Here is a 22,617-nt window from a genome sequence, read left to right as displayed (position 1 = left end):
ATATATATATAATGTGTGTGTGTGTGTGTGTGTATATATATATATATATATATATATATATATATATATATATATATATATGTATATGTGTGTATATATATATATATAATAATAATGTTCTTCTCGGGCTTCATTTAAAAATAACATTTTGAAAATAAAAATCTTGAAATCAAATTTATTTGTATAGCCCAATATCACAAATTACACATTTGTCTCAGTGTGCTTTACAGACTGTACAGATTACGACACCCTCTGTCCTTAGATTCTCGCATCGCACAAGGAAAAACTTCCTAAAAGAAACCCCATAATTAAAGGGGGAAATGGAAGAAACCTCAGGGAGAGCAACTGAGGAGGGATCCCTCTCCCAGGTCGAACAGATGTGCGATAGATGTCATGTGTACAGGATAAACAACATAGTACAAATACAACATTTGACAGAAATGATGTGTTGAGAAAGTTTGGATGAATCCAGGGAAATGTCAAAAAGGCTTCCCGGTGTCCGGCAGGACCAGGGCAGCAGGCGCAGCCACGATTCCTGATCCTGGCGTAAACCTTATCAGTGGCAACCTGCCACATAAGAGACACAGAAACTCCAGGGATGATGCCCCGGATGATGAGTTAGTAACATACATTTACATAAATGCATACAGATAGAGAGGGAGAAGAAGAGAGGGAGGGGAGGAGAGCAGGGAGGTGTCCCCGGGCAGTCTAAGCCTATAACAGCATAACTAGGGGCTGATCCAAGGCAAGCCTGAGCCAGCCCTAACTATAAGCTTTATCAAAAAGGAAAGTCTTTAGCCTGCTCTTAAATGTGGAGAGGGTGTCTGCCTCTCGAACACAAACTGGAAGCTGGTTCCACTGGAGAGGAGCTTGATAGCTGAAGGCTCTGGCTCTCATTGTACTCTTAGAGACTCTAGGAACCACAAGTAACCCTGCAGTCTGGGAGCGTAATGCTCTAGTTGGTTTATAAGGTACTATGAGATCTTTAAGATATGTTGGAGCATGACCATTAATTGCTTTGTAAGTCAGGAGAAGGATTTTGAATTTATTCTGTATTTTACTGGGAGCCAGTGCAGAGCAGCTAATACAAGGAGTAATATGATCCCGTTTCCTTGTTCTTGTCAATACACGTGCCGCTGCATTTTGGATCAACTGAAGAGTCTTAAGCGACTTTTTGGGACAACCTGATAACAATGAGTTGCAGTAATCCAGCCTTGAAGTAACAAATGCATGGACTAGTTTTTCTGCATCATTTTGAGACAGGATGTGTCTTATTTTTGCAATGTTACGAAGATGAAAGAAGGCAGTCCTTGAGATTTGTTTTATGTGGGAGTTAAACGACAGATCCTGGTCAAAGATGACGCCGAGATTCCTTACAGTGGTGCTGGAGGCCAAATTAATTAATTAATGCCATCCAGAGCTTCTATGTCATTAGAAAATGCGTTTCGGAGGCGTTTAGGGCCAAGTATAATCACTTCAGTTTTGTCTGTGTTTAACATCAAAAAGTTGCTAGACATCCAAGTTTTTATGTCCTTAAGGCATGCTTGAAGTTTAGCTAATTGATTGGTTTCATCTGGTTTAATTGATAGATATAATTGGGTATCATCCGCATAACAATGAAAGTTTATAGAGTGGTTCCTTATAATATTGCCCAAAGGAAGCATATATAAGGTGAATAGAATAGGTCCAAGTACAGAACCCTGCGGAACTCCAAGACTGACTTTGGCTGTCATGGAGGATTTATCGTTAACACATACAAATTGAGATCGCTCAAATAAATAGGACTTGAACCAGCTTAGTGCGGTTCCTTTTATGCCAACACAATGTTCCAGTCTCTGTAGTAGAATGTCCTGATCAACAGTGTCGAAAGCAGCACTGAGGTCTAACAAGACAAGAACAGAGACAAGTCCTTTGTCTGATGCCAATAGAAGGTCATTGGTAACTTTCACCAGTGCCATCTCTGTGCTATGATGAACTCTAAATCCAGCTTGAAAAACCTCAAATAAACTATTATTATGTAAAAAATCACATAACTGTTTTGCAACTGCTTTCTCAAGGATCTTAGCGAGAAAGGGAAGGTTAGATATCAGGCCTATAGTTAACTAAAACCTCTGGATCAAGACTAGGCTTTTTAAGAAGTGAAACGTAACAGTTCCGTATGGCAGAAACATATGCCGGCATATATGAAAATGAGCTCAAAATATGTCAGAGTCCAAATACGTCCAACTTTTCCACAGCGGTGTTGTAGCTGACGCATACATAACGAATTATTATACGTATGTCAAACATTGATAGCGTATTACTTACTTATTTAAAATGTATCAGAGGTGGCAGTATTATGTTTAACTTTAGTTGAAAAACGTTATCCGCCAGTAAACACACAGAAGAAGAAAACAGGAACAATAACGAAGAAGAAGAAGAAGAAGAAGAAGAAGAAGAAGAAGAAGAAGAAGAAGAAGAAGAAGAAGAAGAAGAAGAAGAAGAAGAAGACAACAAAAGTCAAAAGCATATGGATGAGAGTCTCAGTAAACGGGAGATAGATGGAGACGTAGTAGTACCTGCCAAACAAGTTAAAACTTTATGCAAGTAACTAAACAAATGGGAGGAGACCTTCCCTTATTTAATAAAAAGCAGAGTTGGGCAAACTCGTTCTTTTTGTAAAATGTGCCATTAAGATTTTAGCATTGCACACATCGGAAAAAGCGATGTTTGCCAGCATGAAACATCGTCCAAGCACAAACACGCCAAGAAGCACAAAAACATACACTGTCAATGACTTCATGTGTGACAAGAACTGTTTCAGAGGCAAACCAAGTGGCCAAAGCTGAAGTAAAGATGTCAATGCTTTGCGGCAAAAATAATGTAGCCTTCAGCTAGCCTTGAGGCAGGCAACGTCTGCAACCTATGTTTACAACAAGTCCCTTGCAGATGCTAGGGACTCCCACACTGAAAAAAAAAATATATTCAATTAAAATACATACATCTTATAAACATGTATGTACAAGTAATACATATTTTAAATAAACATGTAATTCCTGAACCCGTCCCTTATGGCTGGCTCAGAGCTGTTAAGGTATGGGCGGAGTCCACCAGAACATTTATCTTATTTTGAAATTCCAATGCTGACAGGTATGATGACCACACTGCGAGAGTGCAATTGTAATATTGTATTTAGTGTCATCATCGGGGGAACTCTTGTATTTTTGACAAAGTGCAAACAATTGTATGATAATATGCATGTGTTTAGGTCTGCGTCAGTAAATGAGCTGAACATTTGATCTTTTATAAAACCTGATGGTTTTTTAATGTTGTACTTTTTACTTCATTAGATTTATTTGACATTAATTACTGTTTACAGATTTAGATTAATGTAAATTATAAATCAACTAATAATGATGTATTACTATAGGTGAGGCTACCCAGCCATATATAAAGTAAATAAAAGTGGCTCCACCTTTACCACCTGCAACAATAATGATGCATTAATGCATCAATAATTATAACACAGTGATATATACATGTATATATATATATATATATATATATATATATATATATATATATAAATATATATATACATGTATATATATGTGTATATTTATGTATATGTATATATATAATATATACATATATATATACTTATATATTTATAATATATATATATTAGTATATATATATACACGTATATGTATATATACATATATGTATATATACATATACACATATGTATAATATATATATAAATATATACGTATAAATATATACATACATAAACACATATATATGTATATGTACGTATATATATATATATATATATATATATATATATATATATATATATATATATATATATATATACGTATGTATATGTACGTATATATATACATATATATATAGTATATACATATATATACGTATATACATATACATACTTTTCAAATCAATTTTTAGGGCACAATTGGCCCCCCTCCCCAATCATTTCGCCCCTCCCCATGACCTCCCATGTATAGGGCCGCCTTGGCTCATTTGACCGCTGCTGGCACCGGTTTATTAGGCCCCCTGGGACTTTATTGCCCGCTGGCGATCGGGCAATTGCGGTCGCCAAGACTCATTTGGCCTGCCCTGGTGTTTGGTGACTGGCCACTCTAGTACTTGGTGCTATGAGTTAGCTGTCAGCACTGTTAGCTGTTAGCTCTGCTCCTAGCTGTTAGCTCCGCTCCTAGCTGTTAGCTCTGCTCTGCTCTGCTCTGCTCTGCTCTGCTCTGCTCTGCTCTGCTCTGCTCCTAGCCCTTGTTGCCTTATCGTCTAATCTCCTCTTGCTGAATGACCAACGGCCTCAAACCGGCGGTTTATATAGCCTCATCTCGTAGCTCATTGGCAGTTAAAATTGGCCGTTGCGCGTCGCTCATTGGACAGTTACAACTGAACACAATCGTCCATGGGTCAGCCACCAATCGAACCATGTAGACTCAACAGTTTTGTGTTTCCTCGCCAATAAATGTATGAAATAGTCATCTACATAAAGTAATAAAGTGTCAAATCTATTTGAACTGATAGCAAAGGAGTTTCCCTTCATAAATATGTCAAATAAACTATAAATAAATACTAAATTATTCTGTATTTTGATTGGGAAGCCTTTAAACCTCCCCAACTACTGCCATGTGAGGCACTGATCTGTGACTTTTCCCTGTAATATCGCTGCTAAATGCTTTAAAATACTTTATAATCCCACTAAAGTTAGTTTTTAAATGTATTATCTAAAGGTGACTAAAGTTTGCTGGTAATTAAGCATTTCATATATATTCCACAGCGTAACTGTAAGCGCGTCACTTCCGGTTTCTACTACGTTTGTGTTGCCGGAAACGTAATTCAGCCGTTCTCAATTAATTTAGTTTAATTCTTGATCACATCGGCTGCCAGTTATCTAAACCTACACGTGTACTTCTTAAGCACTTACAACTCTCTCCTTATCATTCTTCTCTTAGCGACTCTCGCCCAATCCTCAGATCATCATAAACATCAGATATAAGATTGATTTATTTTGTCTCACTGAAACATGGCTGAGACATGAAGAATATGTCAGACTAGATGAATCCACTCCGCCGCCATAATAATACTCACGTTCCTCGAGACACAGGCCGAGGAGGTGGAGTTGCACTCAAGCTTATTAACCAATCCTAAACCTAAAAGCATTGTTCTTAAGCTTTCAAACTCAACATGGAAAACAATAAAGCCAATTTGATTTGTTATACTGTTCTGAATTCTCAAAATTTAGTCCTTAAAACAGATAAAGTAATTATCGTAGGTGACCTTAATATTCATGTGGATATCGATAACCACAGCTTGAAATGTGATGCACTCAAATGACTTGACAAAGAAACCACCAGAGGGCAACACAATGACCTACCATCATGAACATTTAAATGTCTGATGGTAAGCTATATAATAATATATTAAAGCAATTCATTTTATTTGTCTGTAAATGCATTATTTTAAACCCCATATATTTTAAAGTTTAGTTTCACACTCAAAACAAAGTGAGCTACATCGGCAACACATTTCTATTCATCAATTCTGAACCATTTCAATACCCTTTACGTAAACTAATGTTTAATCAGACATGTCCTAATATCCAACAGTAATACCATGTGGTAATGGCAGGTATTATTCATCCTCTCAAATTCCTGTAAAACTGGGTCATGACTGTGACCCGGCTTCATATATTTCTTTCCTACCTCTGGATGTCCTCCAAAAGGGCCCGAGAATGAGTCAACACAGGAATCATGGGTTTTTATTACACAGTTTAATCAACACACAAAGCTCAACGAGCCTCTCAGATAATTCAATATACAGAGGTTTTGTGCAAGAAGAGTGGGTTCTCCTCGCACCCAGAGCCCAAGCCAGTCCCATAGCCATTTAAGATGTTAGCCTCTAATTTAACAATAGCAAAAAAAAAAAGAGAAAAAAAAAGGAAAAGGAAAAACAATGCAACCTAAAGAGTTATGGGGGAGGGGGGTAAAAACACAGGTTAAACTAAGAAAAATAAATTGCTTAAATACCTGGTCCAGAACCTCCACTTTGTGAATAACAAAAAGTTGGTGGTAGTGGTGGGGTGACATGGGGTTACAATTGTGCGTGCATGTGTGTCTATGTGTACAAAGGGGTCAACTTGGTAAGGGTGGGAGGGCGTGGGGGGGGGAGTTCGGAGCAGGAGGTGTGGGGATAAATGTAATTCCTTTCATAGAATCCAACAGAAGACCAAAATAGGCCATGTGCATTTTTTTCCCATTTTACATAGCCTGCAATGATTTTCATTGTATAAAATACAGAGTGCCCTTTGACTCACGTGCGAAAACAAACTGCTTTCTTGAATTGTCACCTCTAACAGATGGGAATTATAAGGATAACAAAACAAGAAAGGGTGCAGAGCGTAAAAATCCCTCCATCTTATTGTCCCCCACTCCCCTAAGAAATTAGGGAAATAAAGAAAGAAAAGGTCCCCTCAAAGTTTTACAGATGATCAAAGGAATGCTTTTAAGGATTAAGGTCTGGGGAAGGTGGGCGAGGATGCAGGTGTGTGTAGGAGTTAGGGGGAGGGGGCCTGCGACCTGCATGGTGACTAAATGTAATGGAATACAGAAGTCAGGAGATGGGGCAACAGGTCACGGGGCAAGAGGTCACAAGGTGAAAAAGGAGTAGGGAGGGATGGGTGTTACCATTTCAAGTTGACAATATGTACACTGGGAGGGTGGGAAGGTGAGCTGAGAGGCGGGAGGGAATGGGAGAGAGAGTCAAACAGAGAGAGGGGGGGGGGGGGAGGGCAGAGAGAGAGGGAGAAAAGAAGAGAGGGGCAGAGAGAGAGAGGAAGAGAGAGAGGAAGAGAGAGAGGGGCGGCAGAGGGAGTTTTACAGGTACTCTGGTGAAGGGGAGGCGTGGCTCAAAGAAAGCACTCCAATGGAAACCAACAAGATCTTGTTTTAAACTTTTCATTTGTTTGAATGGTTTTTTGTTTGTTTTCTCTTTATGTCTGAAGCTCCCCTAACCTTATGTTGTAGAGGTGGTTGGCCATGATTCTACCCCCAACACTACATTGCATACTTTTGTGTCCATTCCCGAGCTATTTTGTTGTACCTGTGAACAAGCAGAGAGAGAAAAAGACAGAGAAGGGAGTTTAGTTGTTAAGCCGTATAAAGACCAACATTTTAGGATGTTGTCACATCCGTTACAAAAAATGTAGGGAAATTGCAACATTGTCACCTCCATTAATTTCCATGTGTGCATCATAAGTTTTGCTGCTATCCTTGCCGCAGTAGAGATGCCAGCTGGCTGCCACTCTACAAGGGCACATGCAGTTCTGCCACCTTGCACCGTTTTTTTTCAGCCGGTTTGTTTTTTATTCCCAATGCAGTAAATTGCTTGGAGTCAAAGCTGCTTGCCAATTACTAACAGGAAGAACAGTTAAAACACAGATATAGCACAACCAAAATGATAGCCATTCTCACTGTATTCACTGATTATGTTCATTAATCTTGTTGGTGGATGATACTTTGTACCAGAGGATAGCGAGTGGGACAAAGAAGCAAAAGATCCAATATTGGTATGGATTTAATATTATTTCAGTTTATAATGTCTTGTGAGCGGAGAGGTGTACATTCCCCACGGCAGAAAATCATCTGGAAATCTTGTGTGATTGATGAGACCAAATAATATTTCAAGAAAGGACACCACTTTTCTGAAAAAGGGTTTTTAGAAGGCACATTATAATATTATGGCCTGCCCCAAAATGTTCTGAAACATATGTGGTGTGTTAACTCACACTACACAGCAATTGACCGGATGCTTACTTAACGTAAACATGCAAAGCCTAGTCAGTTTTGTCCAATGACAATTCCAATAAAGATTATTCTAACAAGACGGCTGAATCCTTAATGGTAGTAATTCTAATATGAACGGAAAGTACGGAAAAATAAAAATATGGAGCCAGAGATGGCTGGACAGTGCGATTCGTCTGAACTGCACTGTTCAGACTTACCTCACAGCGGTTTCAAGACTACAATTCTAGCAACATGTAAAATATAAATTGTATTATTAATAATAATAATAATAATAATAATAATATTAAAGCATGCTCACCACAGTTTACAACAGATATGTTGATAGCAGCCATGTCGGAAATCAGACAGTGGTGCTCAAACTGAAAGACGTCCGAACAAAAGTTCTGTCCTGGCAGAAATGCACCTGAGTGCCCGGGAGCCAGATTGTTGATCATTTAAGCAATTAATCAGCCGCCGGGCCCCGTCTCACACTGCATGGCAAGTGACAACTGATCTGGCGGAAGTTTAGCCTGATTCAGGTGACCAATTCATGGCTAAAATCGGGTCTAATCTGTACAGTCACTGCCCGGCTTAAGAGACTTATTACTTTTGAACAGTAGGTGGTCTGCATATTTTTAATGCCAGTTCCCATAATTTAACGTGTGATGACTCAATGCTTAAAACCAGCTTTTCTTTTGTAAATTGGCTTTTACAACAACGTAGAAGACAACATGACGTAGGCGCTGACAGCCTATTTGAAAATTAAGAAAATGGGTTTTATTTCTATAAACATTTTTTAAACAGCGGAGTGCAAGTAATGTATACGGTGTACGCCAGAACACTGGAACAGCACAATCTACCAGTACCAATGTCACAAAAAAACCCTCAAATTAATAATCATTCGCCTGATGTAGCTTCTATCCATCAATAGCAAGTTTGTGACACAGACTCTGAACAGAATAGGCCTTAGCTCACAGCTCCAGCTCATCAGTTTTGGTTGGTTTGTCAAAGACAGGAATGGAAACAAAGCCCAACACAACCAAATAATGCACAAAACAACATGAAGCTAATTACTTACTTTTCCCTGTCCGTCTTGTAGATGCGGGCGATCTCGGGTACTAAGGGGTCATCCGGGTTTGGGTCACACAGCAGAGAGCAGATGGACAGGAGGACTGGAACGGGCCAGTTAACCAATCAGTATTCACAAATAAAAACATTTTCAGAATTGATATCATTTTCCTTCAGATGACCCTTGGATGCGAGTCAGGTAGAGTATTCGTGATAGCTACAGAATTGTTGATAATACATGTACTTTGGATTTAAATAGAAAAACTCTTGTGCATAGTGTTCAATAATAGGCACTCAATGAAAAGGACTAAAGCTGACATTTACAGAAAGAGTACTCTAGTTTAATACAAGGACCTCTGCGTGACTAATGTTGTAATGTATTATTTGTGGGAAGCATTTTCATTTAAAAAGGAAACATGTTTCCCCTTTTCTCTTAACATGCCGTTTATAAAGGCAGTAGCATCTGCTATTTATATGTAACCATACGTGTAGTTAAAAGTGTGAAGGCCAGTAAGAAACGGTCTACCTTTGGAGATGGTGAGAGCCGGAGACCACTGTGATCGCAGAATGTCAAGACAAATGCTGCCGTTGCTGTTGATATTTGGGTGGTAGATTCTTGTGGTAAATGCAACCTTATAACAGATAAATGTAGGAAGGGGGGGGGGGGGGTAGAAGAGGGGCAGGTGAGAGGAACAACAGGAAACGAATGATGTAAAGCTGTGGCATGTTTTAGCAGGCAAGAGGCACAATATGTGCCTTACTGTTACTATGTTAATGTATGCAGCTTCTTTGTCTGTCTATGTCTTGCTTACCTTTGGCGGTTTGAAGGGGTAGTCTGTGGGGAAGTGTATGGTCAAGAAGAAAACCCCGCTCTGGTAAGGACTGTCATTCTAAAGCAGCGGGAAGAGAAGTGCATTCCCCTCATTAGTGACTGAAGTGCAAGGATGCAAATAAATGCATACAAATAAAATACAAAGTGAAATACTAGGGCTGCTGTCAACCAAGTCTCTGACTAAATTCATTGAGTAAGCAGTAAATGTACTTTACTTTATTAGATGCTGTATTTGTTAAGTTATAAAACACAGCAATTCAGTCAAGAGTTCAGGTTTTAAGAGTAAAATATAGTTATATCCTGTCACCATATGTGTGAATATTAATTCCCAGGAAAAACTAGAGCAGTTAATTATGACCGTAACTAAATCAGTAATATACAATAAGTGAATACTTACAGGTCCCATTATCGTGGCTTGCCAGTGAAACACTGCAACATAAACCAGAGCAATTGGTTATGAAACACTAAAAACAAAATGCATGGCTGACAAGTGTTAGAATAAACAATGCCACATGAAGTGTGCATGTTTATTTGGAAAGTTGAGTAACAAGCTGTTACATAAAGTACAAATCAGGACAGATATACTTGGAAGTGGTATTTATCTTAAATTGTAAAATGAAAATGATCATATAGTAGACTCACATGTACATTCAGCAATTCCTTCTGATTTGAATAATATCAAAAGTACTGGTTGGACAAAGGAAATTGTGACAACAAACACAGACCATCACAATTTGATTTGGTAGCAGTTAAACTTGTCAATTTGACTTATCCTGTTGAGGTCTGAGGACAAATGACACGTTGAAAAAAGAAAGTAGACCACAGTAAGTACGTTACAAGAAACACTTGTAGCGTATAGTCAAGTGGTTTATTGGATGTTGGATGGCAGGAAGTGACCGATTTTCATTTTCTGCGGTTTTAGAATCAAAGGTGTCACACACTCGTTAAGATGCAATATGTTTAGTGTAACACTATTAAAATACATATCACAAATGAATTAGGGGTAAACATGGTCATTCGGGTGGCGACGACAACTGATTTTGTTTATCAATACTGGATTGGTCTAATTCCAGGACGGAACATTCTGCAGACTGGATGAGGCTTTGATTGTTTTCATTAATTAAACAAATTAAAAGCTGTTCAAATACACCGGCACATTTTATCAAACTGCATTAAAGCAAGGAAGCCAATAGCCCTTTATGGTTATATAGTTAAACGTTTGTTGGTAATGATATTGAAAACAAATTAGTTGACATCATTAGCTAGTTACCGCTAGCTACGAGGGCGGACAGTTACATGTTAATCCGTTATAACATTAATCAGTGATTTAACGCAATATGTTTCGTAAAGTGTTCCAACTAAAACAATTCCACACAACCAAATACGAAGACATTGTTTATGATTCTAATGAGATATATATATATATATATATATATATATATATATATTATCACTAATACTATGTTAATCATGGCAAAGTGCCTTTCTTCAGATGTAGATGTAGCTCTCAGTACGGACAGTGGACACAGTCAATATAAGTGTTCATGTTTGGGTAATAAACACCAGACAACAGTAATGCACCTGTCAGTATAGTATAAACATCAGCTCAGTGGTGGTTGTTTGTTGTGCATCACCAGAGCAAGAACAGTTGTAAAATAAATAAATAAATATGAATGAATTGAAAATGACACAGCTACTTGAATGATCAAAAGTTAATATTATAGAGGCTGGTTAGAAAGCTCTCTTTGTCTGTGCATTACACCATACGAGTACAATTCCCAAAACTGGCAGCATGTTTATTCTTTGGCCTAAAACCTTTTTAAGTCATGCTACAGATAATTGTGCTGCCATTTACAATAATTGACACTATACCCATAACACCCATATACAGTAAATGTAAGATGGGCAGATAGGTGAAGTTTGGGAGATATTTAAATATAAATTCACCTTTCAATGTAATGAAGTCGACTAAAACATCAAAATGTGGTCCCACAGAGTGAATTGCAACATAAGATTCACAAAGGTGGTCTTTAGCAAATGTACTGACTATAGCATGTTTATAACACTACGAAAAAATACGTCCTAAATCCATTGTTGCTTGATCCAATTAAAACAATAATACACATTATGTAAATGTCTATCACTGAAGGTCAATGTGTATTCGAAAAAATGACTTGGTTTGGAGTGTCTGAATTAAGTGTCCGTCGTGACTTGTTCACAGCAGTTTCTACAACGCAAGACGCACTCAAAACTTAAGTCCCACCATCATGAGAAGGACGATGAACTTTAAAGCTGTTGAGAGATGAGTGAAGAAGAATATTGAAGCAGAGACACAGTGGCTGGGATGTTACATACAGCCAGCAGTTATACTGCTGAAACACAGAACATAAAAAGCAATATTCCCCTTTTCACATCACAAAAAAATACAGCTATTTGAGATTGTTTTATATTTTAACTATATGGTGTGGAGGATTATCTACCAAAATACAATGACAAATTTGAACACTCATTTTAAAACGTTCCCCCTGTTGAGATTAACGACTGTATTATATGACAGTTACAGGCAGTAGCAGCTACTTTTCATATAGTTCTTACTGACAATATTCAAAATAAATGTTTTCAAAAAGGAGAAATCTTTGTGTGAAATGTATTTAATCCTAAATACTTAGATTAACATAACTAAATTGAATGCCTCAGTTTTATTTATGTCATAATCTTCATAGGTTAAAAGAAATCTGACGTGGGAAATAAATAAGAAACACAGTTCGCATTTACAACAGAATAAAATATTATCCAGACGAGAAATCCCCTTATACTTGCCCTGAAAGTAAAAATGAAACGGCCATGTAGCAATAGAGTTGGGAATATTATGCTTTTATAATGCACCAGTATTTTCACAAGAGGTAGTCCAGGTATTTCCTGGATCTGCTCGCTCATAAAACAGAGGTACTTCCCCAATTTAGTTAAATGCTCTAGACTCCACACATAAAAAGCCAGCATCTTCACTGGTGCTTGTATTTTCCTTTCCAAGTTACAGCACTTAGGTTTGAAAACATTCTATGTATTTGTCTGTGGATATCAAAATATTGTGAATATTTTTTCTGATCCAAACTAAATACAATAATCACAAATTTTAACCAGAGGGAGCCGATCAGGAGACAATTAATAGCTATTTAACAGGTGGAAGATTTAATGTACATAGTCTGTAATTAATTAGAATATAAAGCATTATTTTTTGTGTCATTTGTAAGTATTTTAACCAATAAATATTTATTTTTTGTTTAGTTGTTTAGTTTAGCTGTATTAAATGAGCTCGCCAAAATAAATGAAGGGTAAACCAGGAATTTCTGTAGGAGTTCTGCTCAATTTTGAGGGCCAGTTAGACAGCTAGCAGGACTATGTTGGTTTTAGATGATGAACTTACTGTCATCTCCTACTGGTCCTGCAGAACACTGGGCTGGTGGGTCCCGTGCCAAGTCGTTCAACTCCTGAGACAAAGAAATGACAAGTTAGTTGATCAGGTCCTGTACAGTATGGTGCACAATGGTGCATGGTCCACAATGAATAACCTTCATAACAGAACTGGAAATGGCAAAAAATAAATAATCTGGGAAAATATATTGAATTAGAGCTCTCTGTATAGTTGGGTTAATCACATTTTGTAAACAGATCCGAAGGCCGGTGCTACTTGCTACAAAGTTTCACTGCAACAGGAACAACTGTCGCAATTCCTACTGACACAACAACACCATGAGTTTTGATAATTACTGGAGTGGCCGCTATTACATAATAGCATTTCTCTAGGTAAAGCAGGTAGTACATGTGACAGCCAAACTGAGATCATGACGATATGTCAGAGGTTTTACTATAAACAAGAAGGCTGGTAACCCGATTGTAAGCTCGTTGCAAGTAACGTAATGTTAGCTAGATGCTCTGGTTCGACAAACCGCATATGTCAAGTGAGAGAAACCTTATGCTGGCTGGCCAGCCACATCATGACATGGGCTTACGTTACTTGCGGAATTAACAACAACAAGACAAAACACCGCATTCAGCTAACTCAATAAACCAAACAGTATAATGACGGATATGCTGCTCGTCTGCTGTCAGCAACATGGCATCAAAGGCGAACAACGCGTGGGGCCTGTTTTTACCACAGTGACACACGGCTAACATTAGCATTTCCCTATATATTGCTCGTTTGAGAAATCGAGCACAAACGATTACAATGTCAAATATTTTTAAAATTAGACGCCAATTTTTCCCCCATGACTATTGTAAATACTTACTGGCTACGCATTACGGAGGCTATATAACATTAATGAAAAAACTGGGATTACATATACGATAGCTTAACATTAACGTAAGGTTAACTTACATCCATCCTTATCTCTGGGCTGTTAGCAACAGTTATACTTACATACAAACGTCAAAAATGAAAAAGTTAACCACACAAAAAGAAAGTAATGGCAAATCGGTTAATATAATAAGCGCGAGAGCACTCTTAAATTAAGCTAACGTTAGCGTTGCCGCTAGCCGGATAACTTATCTGTCAAATCAAGGAGCGAGTTAAGCAAGCTTAATTAAGTAACTGTAATAAATAATGTTAGATACCTTGACTACCGTATAGTGGAACTAATAAGGAGACACCTGATAGCATATAACACTTACACATATAATAACTATCGTTAATTTACTGTAAAGATGTAGCTTTACTGTAAGCTAGCTTGATCAGAAGAACCATTTAGCTTGTCCGAGTTAGCCAACCACCGGGACAGATCATGTTAGCCAGAAACAGCTAACACACCGCTGATATCATTAACGTTAACAAGTAACCGGCATAGCTAGCTAAAATTACCCGTTATATTACGGTCTAAAGACATCGTATGTTAACTTATGTGACATAACCAAGAATAGCTAGCATAGCGGTTACTTGTAGCTAAGTGTAACGGTTCAGTTGGCCCATTTGTAGAAGCACTAGTGAACACAGACAGGCGGCGCATTGCTGCTCTCACTGTCGTCACTCGCTATTCACAGACCGTTAGCTGGCAGTTCAAACCAAGCCTGAGTTATTTAGTCAATATTTTTGTATCATTCTCAGTTTATTAAACCCGAAAGACAAGCATCAAAAGGGCAACCTTTGAAATAAATCCCTAACGAAACTGCGAAATCCTGGGCCTCGTCGTTCACTTCCTTACCTTGTGAATTCTTTTCAGAGCCATTGTTGTGCTAGCGCTTCTGTCAGGGAAAACGTGCGATTAAAATGGCGATTGATATCTCTGTCCGTCGATAATACTACGACTTAGTTATCATAGAACACAGTTACTGTACACTTAATTTACTGATCGTTACCAGAAGGGACCACCGATAAAATTTCGAGACGAAACTGAAAGATAGAAGGGGTAGAACCGCGGTCCTTCCTCCTACTGCAGCGGCTACCAAATCACTGCGGCCTGTGTTCTGCCAGCAGCAACAACGACAAGACTTCCGAACTCAACTCTTCACAATAAAAGTTTACACAACACTTGACAAATTATATTTGAAAGTATCCTACTTTTCTGTACTTTATTCTCATACTATGATTATATATATATATATATGTATATATATATATATATATATATATATATATATATATATATATATATATTAAACTGCACCAAATGCACATGTACAATTTCTGTGCAGATAGGTCTACTTTAAAACGATGCCCTGACTGACTATTATGTGTACTCTCCACTAAGAAAGAGTGAAAATGCCCATAATAATAATAATAATAATAATAATAATAATAATAATAATAATAATAATAATAATAATAAAGTATATATATTTATTTGTGCAGATCCTTTTCCAAACAGACAGGATATGAAAACCAAAACATTAAGGCATAAAGCATAGCAAAGTTGTGTTAACCCAAAATTACTCCTTCAAATGGCTGGTTTTGCACAAGCAGCCAGATGTACTCAATTTATTTGCCATGATATAAAACAGATGAAAGCAGCAACTCCTCACATCCGAGTAGTTGGACCAGAGAATGTTTGGCACCCTAGAAAGAGGAATTGATCATCTAAAAGGTTTGCTAAATAGTCTACACATTATTTCACCTCTACACATTATACATATAATATAATAATGCATATATTATAATACACAATCACTTTACTGTACTTTAAAAATTAAACATCACCCTTTTATTCTGAAGGCCATTCTACCAAGCCGGAAGTCTTATTGTTGGAACGCATCTCTCACTGCGCTACCGCTTGAAAGCCTTCCGCCGACATGCGCACGTAAACTCACAGTGGCAATGCACGCTGGAGACGTAATACTGCAACTGACATCATTGTGGCTCTGTGCATGCGACTGCAAGGCTGTGTTCACATGGTCCGGACGGAGCCAAAATGTCTTCCCAACACGTATATTGCATGAGGTAAACTCCGGGGAACCTGTGCTAAAACGGATTACTACTACAGTTACGATTTAATTTTCATATTTACAGACAGTGAAATTCATATGGTTACACATTTTCCAATTCGTTCGCTATATTCATCAATATAGTTACAGTTGTATGGGGCAGTGTCATACAGATGAACTACACTCGGTGTTTGTTTAGCGCGGAGTGATACGATTACAAAGACTTGTCGCGAGATTGTGGGATCATTTGTATGCTATTTTGAGGAAACTAGACCTACAGTAACTACGGATTGTACGTATGATTTATAGAGCAACTGTACATTTTGAATATGTTAAAACATATCTTTGTTAACTCGTCTTATATTGTATGTTACTGGGTGGTATGACATGCTTGTTTTTTCATTTGCATTTGTCTCGGGTCAGCAGACTATTTCAGGTAGGTGTTCGTTAAAAGGTGGACGAGCTCACAGTAACTGAAAACTGATATTTCAATCTCTACCTCTGGTAATCTCAGTTGATCTCCCTGAGCGTGAAATCACGATGTTAGCTACAAGCCTACTTTCGTGTATTACAGTGACGAAAAGAAAAGAAGTGTAAACACCACATGTGCTCTCCTGCAGCTCTCCCTGGCCCATTACCTGCAGTAGTGAACAGAGAAACGAACAATAAGAATAATAATAAGTCTTCTTCTCAAACTCATAAACACAACACATATTCCACATTGAATTCGGTCAGAATAAAAAGTGCACAGTAAAGTCCCTTACACCATCAGTACACATTTGTCAAATAAAAGTAAATAAACCCTGTAAATACTAATATGTTCATATTAACACTGCAGGACATATACATATTTCTTCATAAAATGATTTAAGATTCTTTTTACATTTAAACATTTATTTTTATGTTTATATATTTATTTGATTGAATCCATATATTTTCAAGCAAATGATATAACCACTTATAGTGAAAAGCTAAGTAAACCATCCCCAATGAATATTAGTATTTATCTCAACCACTATGTATATGTATATGTATATGTATATGTATATGTATATGTTTGATCAGCTCTATGGAGCCCTGTTGGCTGCAGAAATTCTTCACAAAGGGATCAATTTACTGTTTCACAGAGTATACAGCATTCTTTTTAGGCTTGCAGTGAGGCATTTGTCACTGGTAATGCAGTAGGGCAATTATACCACAATACGCTTACTGTATACTAATAGGCTGTACATGGGAATGTTTTCATCCTATTTATAAGTGTTTTTATGCTCTTATGAAATGTGTGGAAAGTCGTCAGATGAAGCCAAAGTTGTGTGGAGAGGCAGAAGGGCTGTGCACTGTTTACCAATTTAATAAAGATCTGATATTTTCATCTTTAGATTTTTAAAGCATTGGCCTCTCCTGAAAACATCACATCTTCCTTACCAGCAGTAGAAGCAGTAATGTGAGCATTAATAGTAGCATATTGCTTTTAAAAATCAGAGATCTAAGATTTCACACAGTGACTTTTCCCTACATTGAAATTTAGGAAACATTTTTCCAACAAATATTCATTCCCTTTTTCATTATACAGTATATCTTTGAACGGCAGATAAACATCATGTGGCAACAATCCTTCCCTCCCATTTCCCACATCTTCCTGCTATTTTCTCCTTTTGCATACATTCAACTTATGAAAACAGAAAAGAAAAAAACATTGTTAACAGCATTGACAAAATAAAAGTCAAATGTATGTATAAACAGCTAAATAAATATACCCCTTTTAATGTATACCATTACATGTATATTCAAGCATAAACCCAGTTTTTCATTCATAAGGAGATTCCCAATATCAACCTATGACTGTAAAGGTCATCGTAAAGCTTACGTTGTCCAGATTCCTTCATAAACACTCAGTTTATGTCTCGAAGTGTATGTTATTTTTTCCAATCCCATGCAATATGCCTTATTTTTTGTCCCCAGATACTCTTTGGCTTGTCACTTTTTGAAAATGAAATCAAAACAACTTTGGTTCATATACATAAATACATACAAGAGATACCTACACTTCCTTTCTTAAAGGTTATATGTGAAAATCTTACATAGTTATAATTCACATTTGGACACTACATGTTCTATAGCCCTCTGACAATTTGGGACAACATTAGACCAAAAACAAAGACTTGAATGGGGAAAAACTGACTTTAAACATATGTACTATGTTATTTGTTTACATTTCATAAATGTTTTCAAAATGTAACAGCTTTTTGGTTCTGAGTTGTAATCTAACTTTATGTAACATGTTTTTTTATTTAATTAATTAGCAGTAAATTCACAGGTGTAACCAATGTCACTAAAAATTTCAGTCACGCCAGTGAGCCACGATGAACAATACCAGGACCCTGGACCGGACCAATACAAACGGACGGTAGCTTTATTTCATGGTATTAGTTACAGATGCTTTTCCGTGCAGTGGCAAGTCAGAATATCTGCTGTCCAATGTAATCGTGATTTGTAACATTGTTTGATTTTGAAGATGATGAACAATAAAAAAATTATTGTATTTGCTACAATTTTAAAAATATATATGTCACATTTCTGTCAGCCTCCACTATACTGAGTTTAATGTCAACACAGCATGCTAACATTAGCATGTTATAATGTTAGCATAAAAGCCTCCTACGTGTAGAACCTATATGTACATTTGACGTCTTTCATATGATTCTGATGGCCTGAGTCTTTGTTTTTACAGTAGAATGATTAGACTGTACACGTGAACATTGTTGCAGTATACAGATCTGTGTGGGGGTATGGGTAGTGGCACACAATGGTGTCTGCCACAGTGTCTTTTTGAGGAGAGGGGCATTTTAAAGCTTTTACTACAGAGAGTAGAGGCACATGGTTGGAAACAAAATTGTCAAAGGAAGAATACAAACTATACTTTTCAGTTGATCAAGTCTGACAGTGTAAAGCTGAGTCTGACAAACTGAGTCAGAGATGTACTAACTATATGCTACTAAGCACTAACCAACATCCTCAAAAGGTAACAACATGGCCACCTTCTGGCCAGACTTCACATTTTTGCCTCAACACTTCTCCAACCAACAGTTGTGTTTTCTGGTCTACTGATCATTAAAATGTCACAGCGTGCTTGATGGATATTTGTGTGTCTTCTTGGAAACAACATCCATTTGTATTATTATTCAGTTATGTTAATAACATTATATGTTGGCTGATGATGACCTAGTGCTCTACTGGTACAGCTTCCAAATACAACACCAGATGGTTGTGAGTTCAATACCAGGGCTGTCACAATTGAGCCCCTGAGCAAGGTACTTAACCCTGAGTTGCTCCAGGGAGACTGTCCCTGTAGTTAGTTCACTGTAAGTCGCTCTGGATAAGAGCGTCTGCTAAATGACCTGTAATGTTCTGTTCTCATTTTAACATACAGAAGTGCGATATACCCAGAAGACAAGTTTGCTTTGGTGCAAAACTTAAACATAGTAAGAGAAATAAAAGCATGTATTGCAAAAATCAAGAAACATAAATGTAGAGAAACAAAAACATATTTTAAAAAGTACAATATAGATTAATTCAAAAATGAAGAGCTGTGCAGTTTTTAGAAGAGGAAAAAAGAGGAAAATAAAACACTATCCTGTAGACCCACGTGATCTTCTGTCAAATATCCTACTATACAGTTACACACGTGCACCTGCAGGCAAGCACGCACCCACACATAAACACACTCCACAGAGTTGTTAAGGGGGGAAGCCCTGCAATCGATGCATCCACAGGATGGCAGTATGAGTCTTCGTGTGTCTGTGTCTGTGTGTGTACAATTGAGTGTGAGTGTGCGTGAATCTGCGTGGGAGTTCCTTCTTTCGCCATTCCGGGATGTTGCCCTCTGCACGGCAGCGCTTGCTGAGGCGTCCTGGTGATGTAGAGCCTGTGAGTCTCTCTCCAAATCGTCTCTTTGACCTCTAACCTCCAGAGTGTGCCCCCTCCTCCCTTCATAACCAGCATCCCCCCCCCCCCTTCCTCTCAAATAACACATTTAGGATCCAAGCATGCCACAACAGAAGCTTGGTATCCGCCTCTCCTCCCCCAAAGTCACCTCAGGCGCAGCAGCAGGCTTCCCCCGTCCGAGAGAGCACAGAGACTCCACCGAGTGATGCCACTACTGCAGCAAGAAAAGCACCCAGCAACCGCTTATATTCTAGACGCCTGCCAGAGGACCCGACACCACAGTCTCGGCCCTTGACAGAAGAGAGAATCCCCCCCGCCCTCCCCACCCCCCTCGGCTCTGTTCCCGTCCCGACTCCAGGATGTCCGACTGCAACGCAAGTCCCGCCGACCGGCTAATCAAATGTAGGCATGCCAAATCCTGCACGGCCAGTGACAACTACATGTGCCAATAGTTCTAACTGATAATTATTTTTCTCATAGTTTGCATCCCTGTCGTTGCCCCAGTGTGTTTATACGCACGTTTTTTTTGTTTTGAGTCCATCCCTTTTTATTAATCTAGCACCTTAATAAAAGAAGCCTATTTGGCTGACATGTCAGCATGCATATGCTTCTGAACCTTTTAGGGGGGGGGGAGGAGGGGGGTATCTAGTACGATACGCCATAATCAGGGTCTTCCCTCGTTATTCTATTAGAATTCACCCCCTCACATAGGCATTACCCCATTTTCTAACGGGGGGATGTCTCATCTAGAGCTGTTGTGCGACACCCTGTGTGCGGCATGAGCTCCATTTACACGCTCCACTCCTAGCGGTGGTTTCGCGTTACTGAATAATACCCTACAGAGCCACAACCGAGAGTGATAGAGAGAGGGAGAGAGGGAGATGAGCATCTTGTTCCAATGAAACGTCAAGCAGTGTGACGATGACAGCGAAAGGCAGACATAAAGGTAAATAAATGTTACGCATAAACTGCGATCTTTGGTGTTGTGGTGTTGCTGTGGATGTGGATGGTGTCACGGGATGATGTTGCAATGTAAGCAACGATGTAAGAAGAGAGAGGGAGGGTAGGATGCTATGGAGTACTTGTCAATCGGAGACTCAAGGATTTTTTAGGTTTCTGTCTTTGTGTTAATTTCCTGTAGCTGCACTTCGTAGTGGCGCCCCAGTGTTGGATGTGTCGAGGATGGCCTACAATAGCGATCTATTTTTATTTCTCGCCAAATCTGAGCCGAAGTCAGGTAATCGAGTGGTTTAAATGGCAGGTAGGCTGGCAACTTTGCCAGGCCGAGTGCGCACCTTCAGACCCGCGAGTTTGCTTTTAATATTAGATTAAATCTGCCTGGTGTTTGTTGATGTGACGTTTAAAAACCACGAGTGCACATGATGGATTTACGAGTCGACGTTTTCTCAGGAAGGCCTTAATGTCAGCGGGTGATTGTGCTTCTCTCGTGCGTATTTCTTCACGTCTCCATAAAAGGTCTCCCTGGCTTCCCCCTCTTGCTTCCCTGCAAGTCAAATGATGGACAACATTTGAGTTTAGGGATGCTGCGCTGCGTACCCGAGCCTATTGCCCGACGATGAGCATGCATCTGCACTAATAGTGTTATTGCCTCACTGGATTATGGAATATTTAATGTGTTTATGAGAGTGTCTGTTTCTGCTTTTTACGCGTGGGTGGCTATATGAGGAGTCGAGGAGGGGGCTCCGCTCGGGTTATGATCCACGGAGCTTGCATAGATTGTCGTGCATATCGGGTCACAACAAGGCTGGCATGGCAGCGGTGCTTTCACGCACACATGCCACAGTCACATGTGACGATGCCTGGGCTGTGCAGTCTCTCCCACTGGCTCCCACTTAATAAACTCTCAAGGTCTCTCTGCCGGAAGAAGCGGAGCTGACAGTTGGATGCGTCGCTCGGGCATGCCCCGGTATTCCGTGCGTGCGTCGTGCTTGGAAGAGGGTGGGCCGGGGGGCACGCGGGGGCTCTTGCTGTTTTTGCACGTAGGACTTCAGGACTGCATGTGCATATGCCTACAGTATGGCTGTGCCAGGGTGTGTAACTACATGGATGCTGTTGTGCCGGGCCGTGCTACGAAATCTGGACTCCCTTAAAAAGAAACTGTCTGCAACCAAATTAACACTGACCTCCGATCCATCCATTAGTTATTTTCCTTTACCCTTAAAATCAGTAGCTTCCCTTCACATGTGCATTTTTACATCTTCATTTATGTTTGCATGTGAGTTGTAATGCAGCCGGGCCACCGGAGCTCAGCTACCTCAACACTGGAACAAACTATACAGCCTATATCCTCATGCATCATCCATCACACACACACACACACACACACACACACACACACACACACACACACACACACACACACACACACACACACACACACACACACACACAAATGCACTTTCTGTAACAAACATAGCAAAACAACACGACCATTCATCAGGTGAGAATGATTTAGTGTGTGTGGCGCTGGAGAGAGATGGGGGCATCAGTCAACGAGACGTCACTTCTGGAGGATAGACTGTG

The 22,617-nt window shown here is 38.9% G+C and overlaps 2 protein-coding genes across 4 annotated transcripts in view; one reads left to right on the top strand and one right to left on the bottom strand.

Moving 5' to 3' along the window:
* Positions 1 to 5,781: 5,781 nt before the first annotated feature.
* ube2d2 (ubiquitin-conjugating enzyme E2D 2 (UBC4/5 homolog, yeast)) lies at positions 5,782 to 15,178 on the bottom strand. 2 transcript variants are annotated; one of them, XM_029441058.1, is made up of 8 exons: positions 15,067 to 15,178; positions 14,913 to 14,952; positions 13,139 to 13,202; positions 10,112 to 10,143; positions 9,695 to 9,772; positions 9,409 to 9,514; positions 8,893 to 8,986; positions 5,782 to 7,131 (listed from the first exon to the last, which is right to left on the bottom strand). In XM_029441058.1, the coding sequence occupies exons 2-8, from the start codon at positions 14,934 to 14,936 to the stop codon at positions 7,086 to 7,088; spliced, it is 444 nt and encodes a 147-aa protein (XP_029296918.1). In that variant the 5' UTR covers positions 14,937 to 14,952; positions 15,067 to 15,178; the 3' UTR covers positions 5,782 to 7,085. The 2 variants fall into 2 exon arrangements, with proteins under 2 accessions (XP_029296918.1, XP_029296917.1); XM_029441057.1 differs by having other exon boundaries at positions 14,913 to 15,171.
* Positions 15,179 to 20,912: 5,734 nt separating this feature from the next.
* The window catches only part of ppp3cb (protein phosphatase 3, catalytic subunit, beta isozyme), a 36,322-nt gene continuing 34,617 nt past the window's right edge, over positions 20,913 to 22,617 (top strand). For both annotated transcript variants that reach the window (XM_029441056.1, XM_029441055.1), the window contains exon 1: positions 20,913 to 21,019. In XM_029441056.1, coding sequence (XP_029296916.1) covers positions 20,995 to 21,019 — 25 coding nt within the window. In that variant the 5' untranslated portion in view covers positions 20,913 to 20,994. The remainder of the gene's footprint in view (positions 21,020 to 22,617) is intronic.

This window comes from Cottoperca gobio, chromosome 10 (assembly GCF_900634415.1).
Source record: "Cottoperca gobio chromosome 10, fCotGob3.1, whole genome shotgun sequence".
NCBI classification, from domain to species: domain Eukaryota; kingdom Metazoa; phylum Chordata; class Actinopteri; order Perciformes; family Bovichtidae; genus Cottoperca; species Cottoperca gobio.
This window is presented reverse-complemented; position numbering and strand designations above follow the sequence as displayed.